General features: G+C 42.0%; 1 protein-coding gene across 1 annotated transcript in view; it reads left to right on the top strand.

The window, feature by feature from the left end:
* The window catches only part of POLRMT (RNA polymerase mitochondrial), a 1,430,506-nt gene that overhangs the window by 1,174,312 nt on the left and 244,191 nt on the right, over positions 1 to 12,003 (top strand). The window contains exon 14 of the mRNA XM_044053892.1: positions 4,215 to 4,301. Coding sequence (XP_043909827.1) covers positions 4,215 to 4,301 — 87 coding nt within the window. The remainder of the gene's footprint in view (positions 1 to 4,214; positions 4,302 to 12,003) is intronic.

Consider the following 12,003-nt stretch of genomic DNA (forward strand, 5'->3'; position numbering starts at 1 on the left):
TCTCACTACAGCCCCCAGAGAGTTCACTAAATGCATGGCACTAGTCACAGCTTACCTGAGCCGGTTAGGATTCCAGGTGTTTCCATATTTAGATGACTGTCTCCTCACCGCCACCACCAAGTATCAACTTATACATGCAAGGGAAACAACCTTAGATCTTTGCAGTTGTTTTGGGATTACTGTAAACTGGGACAAATCTGCTTTACAGCCATCCAGATGTACCGTCTTTATCGGAGCAGATCTTGACACAGTTTCCATGACCATAAAACTTCCAATGGAAAGAGTGGTGAGCCTTCAACAACAAATTCTGAATCTCATCCCCAAAAAGAGAGCCCCAATTTCAGTAGGGCTCAAATTACTAGGGACCATGGCAGCAGCCATCATTGCTATTTCATTAGGCTGAATGCACATGCGGATACTGCAATGGCTGATTTTCTCACAATGGTCTTATCAGGAACTTCCAGTGTGCCACCACATTATAATAACAAAGTCATGCAAGATGGAACTTCTTTGGTGGCTTACCTTTCCTTAAGTGACAATAGGACGTCCCTTTGTTCTTCCACCCTGGTTGCCACTGCGACCATGGACGCCTCTCTGATGGGGGGGGGGGGGCAATTTCAGGGATATACAGCCCAAGGCACATGACAGAATCACGAGGCTCATCTGCATATCAGTGTCCTAGAGATGAGAGTGGTACTTCTAGCATTGTAGTCCTTTCAAAACTTTCTACCTCTAGGGACTATTGCAATACAGACGGACAACATGTCAGTGGTCTGGTACATAAACAGGGAGGAGCCAGATCATAGCCTTTATGTCGAGAGGCCTTGAGAGTATGGCAGTGGGTAATATCCACCCAGCGATTTCTGTTAGCAACGCACATTCCGGGGAGGTCCAGTGTGATAGCAGACAAGTTGAGCAGAGCAATACTGTCTCCTCACGAGTGGTCCTTGAAAGAAGTAGCGGAAAGGATATTCCACAGATGGGGGCCAGCCTTGCTGCGACTTCTTTGCAACCCCCACCAACACCAAATGCAGCAACTGCTTTGCCCTGATCCCCAACTCGGGAGATGCCCCAAGGGATGCACTTGTACACAGTTGGCCCCCGGGGACTTCTTTATGCTTTTCCCCCCATTTCCTCTGATGCCCAAATTCTTACAGAAAGCCAGCACTCTGGGAAGGACCATTATTTTGATAGCCCCTTACTTGTCAAATTTGTTTCCCCTTTCTGTAGCCTCATCTACTGGAAGAACCATGGATCCTGGACCCAGTTCCAGATCTTCTGTTACATTCATCAGGGTTCTTCATCCTGCAATTAATACCCTAAAATTGACAGCTTGGCTGCTCCAGTTCCATGAATAGCCAGGTTCCGCAATTTGTCACCTGCAGCACAGAACATCCTAATTTCTTCTCATAAATCTTCTACTAGGAAACAATACATTAGCAAGTGGAAAAGACTTTCCATATGGGCGTCAAATAATAATGTTGATCCATATATTGTTTTGATTTCTTCCATTCTAGAGTTTCTGAGCTCATTCCCGCCAATAGAGCTCTTTTAAGTGTGTACCTTTAAAGCCCAGTGGGTGTGGCTTCAGTCTTTAAAAAATTAAGTTATAACCTCACAGTTCTATCAAATACTAATTGACAGAGCTCATATATGAATACAGTTGTGCTTGCCATCATGTATGCTTCAAGATAAAATATTCTGATACCTTGTGTGTAGCATGGTTTTGGAATTATTAATGCAAGTATGAACAAGTAATAGTTAACGCCTAGAGGAGCAGTAGGAGGTAACTGCAGAAACGCCTGGAGACGTCACTCGGCTGTAATGAGCTAAACTGTTTCATGAAGGAGCGGCTGCAGCAACCCTTAGAGTTCAATTGGCAGCAATCTCTACTTTTCATATTGGTGATCAACAGACTCCCATCATGTCACATAGACTTTCTAAAGCATTTCTTAAGGGTACTATTCACTTGAGACCACCTATTAGAACCCCGTCTGCTCCATGGAATCTCAATTTTATGCTCTCACAGATCATTTTACCCCTCTTTGAACCTGCATCATCCTGTGATTTGAAATACCTATCATGGAAGACCATTTTTCTAGTAGCTATTACTTCAGCTCGAAGAATTTCTGAACTACATGCCTTGTCCATCAAAGCCCCTTACTTGATTTTTCATAATGATAGAGTAACATTGAGAACAAATCCTTCATTCCTACCTAAGGTTTGTTTTGAAACAAATCTCAACCAGACTATAGAATTACCTGTGTCTTTTTCCAAATATACAAATAAAATGGAACACATGTTGCACAAACTCGATGTCCATAGGCAACTTCGATTCTATTTAGACAGGACTAAGGACTTCAGAAAATCGGATCAACTTTTTGTCTCCTTTTCAGATTCAAAGAAGGGCACTCCAGTGGTAAAAACCATTTTATCAAAATGGTTGTCAGATTGTATTTCTTTCACATGCAACTGTTCGCAGATGACATTAAATCATAAAGTCAAGGCTCACTCAACCAGGGCAATTTCTACTTCGTCAGCTTTTCCTGGCATGGCTGCCTGTAGATACCATGTGTGCAACAGCCACATGGTCCTCCCCGCATACCTTTATCACTTTACAAATTGGATAAGGCCTCCAGGGACAGTGCCTCCTTTGGTTCTATGGTTCTGAGGAATATACTTCCATGAGCCACCCAAGGAGATGGTGCTTGGGACCCTTACCCATCAGTGAGAATGAAGGCGAGATAGAACAACTTCACATAAAGAAGTTAATGTACTTACCATAATGTTCCATGTAAGTTCTTCATCTCGCCTTCATTCTTACTTCCCACCCACCAACCCCCTGCCTTTAAAGTCTTGAGGACTGGAAAGTTCCAACAAGTCTTAGTGATACCTTGTCCTTATCTACAGTATTCTTATTTCAATGACTATAGTCTTTAGTTATCAGTATGATTGGGCAAGCAAGATCTGAGGGAAGCACTATTGCATCATGAGATATTGAGTAGGCCACGAGCTGTTTGAGGACCTCGAGCTTTAGCATTTGACCGAGTCAGAGCCGAGGATTGGCTCTGAACCCATCAGTGAGAATGAAGGCGAGATGAACAACTCACATGGAATGTTATGGTAAGTACATAACTTCTTTTTTATATCCTGCAAAGTTGGGAGTGTAATGGATGGAATATTTGATTTATTCATTAAATTTTAAACTAGAACAGGAATATTTTTAGTAATGTTCTTCAACCCATATCTCACCACACACACACACACACACACACACACACACACACACACACACACACACACACACAAAGATGCTGAGGCTTACTCTTTTCTTCATGGCCAGGCTTCTCTGATGGCTACAGTGTGAATGGTAGCCTGTTCCCTTTTGGAAACTTTGACTGATCTCCAGATCTGGTTTAGAATATAAATGCATTTGATGAAATGGTTAAGGACTTTACTTCATAGGCAGAAGGTACAGGGTTAGATTCTGACCCAGGTTATTGGCTAGGCTTGAAATGGTACTTCAGGTTAGTCAGTCTAGTGGTCACTTATGAACCTATGTGTAACTATGCTCTTAACAGTCAAAGATGGTGGCAAATGCCTGCTGAAAGACTTTGTGTTGGTTATACTACCTGTAGCATTTAAAATACTACTTTAGGGGAGTACCTGGAGGTCTAAGGATTAAAATTCGGGGCTCTAACCAGCACGGCCCACGTTCAAATCCCAGTCAGAGAACTTTCAATGCATTTTGACATTATTGTGGGTTGGCATAATGGCTAAGGTGTTTATCTTGTAGATACTAGGTGCAGGGTTGGATTTTCACCTATGAAGGGAAATTAAATGAGCTTAAAATGTCCTGTGTGGGCCGCTGGCCTGGTACTTGCCTATGAACCTGTAGAAGACTTGATAGTCACCTGCTGCTAATCCCTTTCAGTTTATAATTCTGTTATTTGCATGTCTGCAGTTACAGCAAGTATTTTCACACAAGTGTATTTTGTGGAAGGATTATTGACACAGCTTTGCCAGTGTGGTATCTGAAATACTAGTTTCATTTGTGCAGTTTGGATTCCCAGACTTCATTTATACCGGTGGTTTAGAAGGTGCCTTGATACCATCCATAATAATTAGAAATCATTGACTTTCACATGTAGAATGTACACAGAGTCAGTTATGTTCCATTTACATTACTTGTATGTCCTTCTCTGTCTCTATAGGAGTATGTTTGGGATGCATCTAAGTATCTTGTGCAGCAGGTGTTTTCCAGTCTTAAGGAGATGTTTACTGGAACCAGAGAAATCCAGGTAAGATGTTTACATAAACATCAGCCATCTGCTGTTTTTTTTTTCCTTCTTTTTTTGTAATGGAACTCTTTATTTCCTGGCCATATGCTTCCAGAAGAGAATGAGAAATGATTTTGAACCAGTGATGCCACCTCCTTTGTGAACTCCAGTATCACTGTAGTAGAGTCTAAACTGGACTGACTGTGCTTCCCCACCACAAATTTAGCTCTGCTGGTAGACATGATGTAGAGACCTGTGATGCATGTTTTTTTTACTTCAGGAGAAGCACTGAAATAGGATTTCCACTGGACAGCTTCAGTTTAAGCTGTCACTACTACTTTGACTGTTTCACTTTTGAACTACTGAGTAATCTACAGCGTTATGCTGGATGAATAGACTCTTCAAGAGATTTTGTTTTGTAAATGGCATCTAAAGCTTTGATAACAGTACCCATTTGGAGTGGTATTGCATTTCAACACATATCATTATAACTATTTAAATACTATATTCAAAATTCTGATCAGGATTTTGATTTGATGTTCTTCGTGTTTCACTGTTGCAGTCATAACTGTAGGGTGCTCTTGCCGGCAGGCAGCCCGAGGTCGGCCAGAATCCCAAAGTCTGGGTCCGGCGTCGGCTGTATAAGCTAGTATCCTGACGTCAGTACGCCTTGGTACATAGCCCTCAGCCGACGCCATCTTCTCCAGTCTTTCTTGCCGTGTGGTGGAAAGCAGCTCGCAAAACGTTGGTTGGCGATTTTCGAACAGCATTCTTGGTTGTTGTCGGTCCGAAGTTGTTACTTCTCTTCTCAAAGCTAAGTACCCGTTGGGAATCTTTTCTTGTTCCTCCCATGTCAGAAAAAGTTAATAATTGTATAGCGTGTGGGAAACAAATACCTCATAAAGATTTCCACTCTTACTGTCTACCTTGCTTAGGCCCTGACCACGGCGTTTCTTGTTGTCGGTTCTGTGCCAGGTTCAACTCGTACTATCAAGCGCAGGTACGACTGGGCTTTAAATTATTTTGGCAGGCGCTTCAATTACAGAATGTCGCCGGATACTACGGAGTTCAAAAGAAGCGCAAAGATAAAGACAGGCCTCCGAGGTCCAAACAGGACTCGTTGCAGCTGGAGCCAGCGTCCGGTTCGGCTGTCGTCAGTGAGGTGCTTTTGCAGCCCCTGTCGTCTGCCGCTTCTGAACCGATGGCGTCACGGACTCCCATGGGGAGCCATCAAGGCCCACTATTTTAACTGCTGCAGGACCTTCGGACGTCGCTCCTTCAGATGGGTCCAGAACCACTGTGCAGGTACCGGCTTCTGAGGGGGTTTTCAGGCCTACTCACATTACTATTTCAAAGGCAAAGACAAAGACTCCTTCTAAGTCTAAAGTTTCAGCTCAAGCTGCTTCTGAATCCACTCCCAAGACATAAAAACAATTATTGAGGATGGCTGAGGACTTGCTTACAATGATTAGGGGTTCTCACCCCCCTCCTGAGAAAAGGCCTCGACAGGATGTTACTCTGGATTCTTCTGACCAGGCCTCTGTCTCTTCTGTTTCTTCCTCTGATCAGGACTATTCCTTCCCCCCTTATGAGGATTCGGATGCTGAGGAATCTTTGCCCTTGGCCTCTCCGCCTGAGGATTTTTCTTTTGGGGAAACCTTGCATGAGATGAGGGAACATTTTCATTGGGAAGGACAGGAATATTCTGCTTCCAAAAAGAGGCTTAGAGAATTTCTTCTTCTTCCTCAGCATAGGCCTTTAGCTATCCCTCCTGTTTTGGACATTGTGGATGATGCTTTTTTCTGAGGCTAATTTGAATCCTGATTCCATGCCTCCTGCTCCTTCTAAGCCTGATAGATTTTATAGGGTTCCTGACTCTCATTTATTTTATTTAAAATCCTTCTGCAGACCCTGAAACTATTTCTCAGGGTTCTAAGGCTGCTAAGGTTGCTACTTCTAAAAATTCTATTCCCTCTGAGAAGGATTCTCGTGCTTTAGACAGGTGGGGCAAAAGGTATATACTTCTGCTACCCTTTCTGTAAGGGCATTAAATTGCCAGTTTCATATGTTTAAATACCAGCAATTTCTTTTGTCTGTTTTAAAGCAAAAGCTTGCTTCCGTACCTGCTTGTGCAGAGGATAAGGAACTTCAGGATGTTTTGCATGCTACTGAACAGGTTAACAAGCATAGCTTACATTGTGGTTTTGATGCCTTGGATGCTTCCTGCAGGGCTGCTGCCTCTGGTACTGTGATTAGGAGACATGCCTGGCTTCGTGAACAAAGTTTGCCTGAACAGGTTAAGGCTAAGTTATTAGATGCCCCTGTTCAACATGATGTTCTTTTGGTTCTAAGGCTGAGGAAGTTATTAAAAGATGGAAGAAAAGGCAAAGTCCATGCAGACTGTAAAAGATTTCTTGCAGGTTCAGCCTCCTAGATTTTCCAGGAATTGGCCCTCTAAAATTGGTCCTTTCCCGTCGACAGGCCTCAAAGGGAAGATATAGGCGCTCAGAGGTCGTGGTCTAGGCCAGATGTCGTACAGATCTAGACTATGGGCTGCTTCTTGACCTAGAAGGTAGGTAGACAGATCCCAATCTCAAAGAAAACAAACTCAATGACTCTCTCGGTTGGGCTTCAGGACCTCTTTACCTGGACGCCCCTCTCGGAGGAAAACTGTCTCTTTTTTACAGGAATTGGACTCATATTACCCAGGACAAATGGGTATTGGATCTGATTTATATAGGTTACAAGTTCCACTTTCACACTTTGCCAAGGACTCACGGTTGGCCAGATCTGCCAAAACTTCAATGGTCAGAGGCCTTAACTCAAGTGGATGCTCTTCTGGCCATGAGAGCCATAGAGCCTGTTCCACTCTTGGAAATAGGAAAAGGATTTTATTCAAGGCTGTTTCTGGTTCCCAGAAAACAAAACTCTTGGAGACCTATTCTGGACCTTTCTGTGTTAAACACCTTTTTGGAAATTCCAAAGTTCAAGATGCTCACTCTGCAACAGTTACTTCCAATGCTCTCTCAGGACGCCTGGATGGTGACATTGGACTTAAAGGAAGCCTATTTGCATATCCCTATCAGACAAGAACGCAGGAAATTCCTCAGGTTCAAGGCAGGTTCGAGGCAAAACCAAAAACACAGACCAACACCGAGAAGAGGCAGAAGCCAATAAATATCCAGCAAATCCAAAAGAATACGATGAATTCTACAGGACTCAAAATATCATAAAACACAGGTTTATTGTTTGTAAACGCCAGTAAAACACCTTGATGTTCATTTTCGTTACTCCAGTAACTTCATCAGACAATGAATACACTAATTCATCCCCTTAAATACTCACATCCTATACCTAATTGATGCACTAATTAAAACTTAAAGAAAACCTGCTGAAATTACTTTATTAGTTAAAACTTACATAAAAACAATCCTGTTTTCTAGTAAATGTTTTATATCAAAATACACCATACAAGGGAGTTTTAATATTTATAGGGAAGCTGAAATGTTCTTAATAACCCCACCTTCTAAATTGAAACTGCTTTTAGTTTTAATATTGGTTTAATAGATATATAGTCGTTGAGCCCAGGTTCCTTGTTAGCCTCCAAGTAAATTTGCCAGTGTGTTTCCCTCTGTTCTAGAATATTTTGCCATGGTCCACCCCTTGAGTCCAGTCGGACACTGTCCAGAACAAAAAACAGAAATTTGGCTTTAGAGCATATATGTGTATGTTTAAACAGGGCATTGGTAGTATTCCCTCTTTGGATATCATAATTGTGCTCATATATTCTACGTTTTAGGGTCCGCTCCGTCTTGCCCACGTAATATGCAGGGCAGGAGTTACACTTGGCCAAATAAACAACCCTTTGACTGTTACAGTTATAAAATCCTTTGGCTCTGATGGTCAAGTTTTTTGCTTCCAAAAATACTTCCTCTAAATGTACAATATATGAGCACTGAGCACAAGATCCGCATTTGTAAGTGCCTTTTCTGGATCTATGGGATTGAGTTTGTAAGGGCGTTTTTTCTAATATGTTTTTAATACTACTACCCTTCGAAAAACTGCCTTCATTTCCTTGCCATGCAAATTGGCCAGGTCAGTAATCTCTGTGAAGGTTTCCCATTCTCTTTTAATTATATCTCTTATTCTACTAGAGTTGGCACTATACTGTGTAATGAAGGCTTGATTATATTCCAACTGTGATGTCGGAGGAGTTGATACTTCCTCCCCATGTTGTAGTCCCAAAATAGGTCTGAACCTGCCTGTTCTTTCATTTCTAACCTGTTCATATATATTCTGTATCATGTCTTTGGGGTACCCTCTATCTAGAAATAAAAGTCTGAGGTTCTCACACTCTTTCAAAAACTGCTCTTCATCAGATGTCATTCTGGAAATTCTGACATACTGGCCTTTAACAATCCCTTTCTTTTGGTATACTGGATGCGCACTATCATAGTGTATATAACTATTGGAAAACGTAGGTTTCCTGTACACTGAAGATTGAAACTGATGTTCACTGTTGATACTGAGCTCAACATCCAGATATTCCACCCTTTCCGTGGTAACTTGATATGTAAAGGTAAGGAAATTGGTAGTGCCAGTTAAATATTCCATAAAGTCCGTAAGTAAACTGTCAGATCCTGTCCAGAAGATACAAATATCGTCTAGGAACCTGTAATATGCCACCCAATATTGGCTAAAGGGGCTATTAAGCACATATTTATTTTCCCAAATGGACAAAATTATGTCCGCGTAGGTAGGGGCACAATTGGCTCCCATCGCTACCCCTGAGGTCTGTTTATAAAACTCCCCTGAAAAATAAATAAAATTATTATGCAACACCAATTCCATAAGTTGCAAAATAACAAAATTATCATTGTTATTAGATAAGGAATTGGCTGCTAATGCTTCCTCTAACCATAATAACCCAATGTCATGTGGAATAACAGAAAAAAGGTCCACTATATCAATGGTCAAGAACTTAAGATTAGAACTCCAAAGTTCAGGCGTAACCTGCCTTAAAAATTCCCATGAGTCTTTCAACATGTGGGTAGATTTTGGCCATAGTCTTTTTAATTTGAAATCCAGGTATTTGGAAAGTGGAGAAATTTTGGATCCTTGTGCCGCGACTGTGGGCCTCATAGGTGGGTCCTCTATATTTTTGTGTACTTTAGGAACACCAAATATGGAAGGCACCCTGGGTTGAGGATTATCCAGAAAAACATAAGTACTATAGTCAATAGCTTCCTGGTCCAATAGATCTTTGATGACCAAATCCAATCTCTGGTATGCTATGTGGATTTCATTGTGGGAGACTGGACTGTACCTAGCTTCATTTTTTAATATGGCATTCATTTTGCCTTCGTATATGAGCTGGTCCATGATTACTGTTCCTCCCCCTTTGTCAGGTTCCATTACTCGAATGTTGGCATTTTGTTGTAAAGCATGTAGTAACTGTTGTTCAGGGATGGTCAAGTTGGAAGTATACCCTCCCCTTCTGCAATGGTTCCTGATCTGTTGTTCTATCCTATACTCTAAATTTTTTAGTTGGGGGTGTAGAGGTGGATTATATAAACTACTTCTGTGTAATCCAGCACTTAGATGGGACTCTCCTGGGCCTAGCAGGTGTACTAGGTTCAATTTCCTGATAAATAGCTTAGTGTCAATAATGACTTGAGTTGTAGCACTATTCCTATTAGGTACATATTTGAAGCCTTTAGTAAAAAGTGTGAAATATGTTTCATTAATACTAAGTGAACTATAATTGTATATAGTATATCCTCCTAGTTGACAAAGTGGCCCTTCATGGTTACATAAATCTTGGCTAAGTTCATCATGGCTTATTCCCAAAACTGAACATGTCCGGGATGAGGGTTCCTGTTGTTCCTCATCTTCTCTCTCTGTGGGTGGCCCTGGGGGGAAAAAGACTGTTCATAGTGTGTTTTTCTTTGATTCCTGATTCTTTCTGATCCTGAGTGGTTCTAATCCTGCTCCTGACCTATCTCTTGTTCATTATTAAAGGGTGTTTCCCCTGTGTCTAGCACTGGTCGTGTAGTATAATTTCTTCTATCAATACTAGAAGGTGGTATAGGATAGGGACAGCCTTCCTCGTATTCCCTCAAATCCCTTTGTAATTTTTTATGTTTTCTCTGCAATATAACTGTGCATTTGTTGTCAACATCCTTCCTAATTTGATAGTACTTTTGATTTTCTAATTCAACCTGAAACAACAAGTCCATGGTGACAGCATGATTGTACTTGTTAATGTCCTGGTCTAGTTTAGCAATGTCAGCTTCATTTCTTTTTATTATAGCTCTTATGATATCCAGCCCGCATTTGTCAAAAGCGGAAATCAAGTCATGGTGAAAGTCACTCCCAGCCACGACATTGCTGGGGTATTTGCACACACGTAAGCCCTTGGGCACAACATTATGGCTCAAACACTCATTCAGGTACATATTGTCCAAATGCAAACTGTGGTACCTGTACAAAGAGGTCTCTAGTGCGGCCATGGATTCCCGGAAACTTGTTGTTTCATCTGTCCTAATGTTCGCTGGAACGTAGGAATATCCTGATACCATTCCTGAAAGGTGGAGGGTAACCTGATGTCCGGTCCGGCTGTTCCTTCGGAACGCTGTTGACTCGCGTTCCCTTCCTGTAGGATAATCGGAGTTAGATGAAAGTCCGTCGCTGTATTAGAACGCCCTCTATCATTGGAGGATGGCATAGCAGGACTAGGGCTTGGATTAAGGTGACTTGTAGCTTCCGCGTTGGCATTGTTATTAGTGTGACAAGGTTGTGAGAGTAACTGGTGAATACCTTGCCCCAAAGGTAACAATAAGTCCAAAAGTTGGCTAAGCTGCCCGGTCAACTTAATTTCCCCAACTGCCTCGAAGTTGGGTTCCTGATGCTCGGCCGTTGCACTCTCCCCCGAGGCTTCCATACTGAACAAATCCACCAAACTGAAGCAGGTGCTGGAAAACAAAACCAAAAACACAGACCAACACCGAGAAGAGGCAGAAGCCAATAAATATCCAGCAAATCCAAAAGAATACAATGAATTCTACAGGACTCAAAATATCATAAAACACAGGTTTATTGTTTGTAAACGCCAGTAAAACACCTTGATGTTCGTTTTCGTTACTCCAGTAACTTCATCAGACAATGAATACACTAATTCATCCCCTTAGTTGAACTTCATTGAAGTTCGAGGCACTTTCAATTCTCTGTTCTGCCCTTTGGTTTATCTACTGCGCCCAGAGTCTTCACCAAGTGCCTGGCACCAGTAGTGGCTTACTGCAGACTTCAGGGGATTCAGATTTACCCCTATTTGGATGACTGCCTTATTCAGGCAGACAGCAAAGATCTTCTGCTTCAACACCTAGACTTCGTTCAACGTCTTCTCCTCTTACTGGGATTCTCAGTGAACATAAAAAAGTCACATTTGATCCCTTCTCAACAAATGGTATTTTTGGGAGCCCTCTTAAACACAACCTTACAAAGGGCCTACCTCACTCCAGAAAAACAAACTCAGCTGGCTTCTACTTTCAACACCTTGGCAACTCTATCTCAGCTCACTGCAAGGAAATTCCTGCAGGCTCTGGGCTACATGGCTTCCTGCATTCTGTTGATTCCAAACGCAAGGCTTCACATGAGAAAGCTTCAATGGTATCTGAAAAGTGTATGGTCACAGCATTATCACGATCTGGATATTCTGATTCCC

The sequence above is a fragment of the Protopterus annectens genome, chromosome 13.part0 (genome assembly GCF_019279795.1).
Source record: "Protopterus annectens isolate FY-2018-M chromosome 13.part0, PAN1.0, whole genome shotgun sequence".
Taxonomy (NCBI): Eukaryota; Metazoa; Chordata; order Ceratodontiformes; family Protopteridae; genus Protopterus; species Protopterus annectens.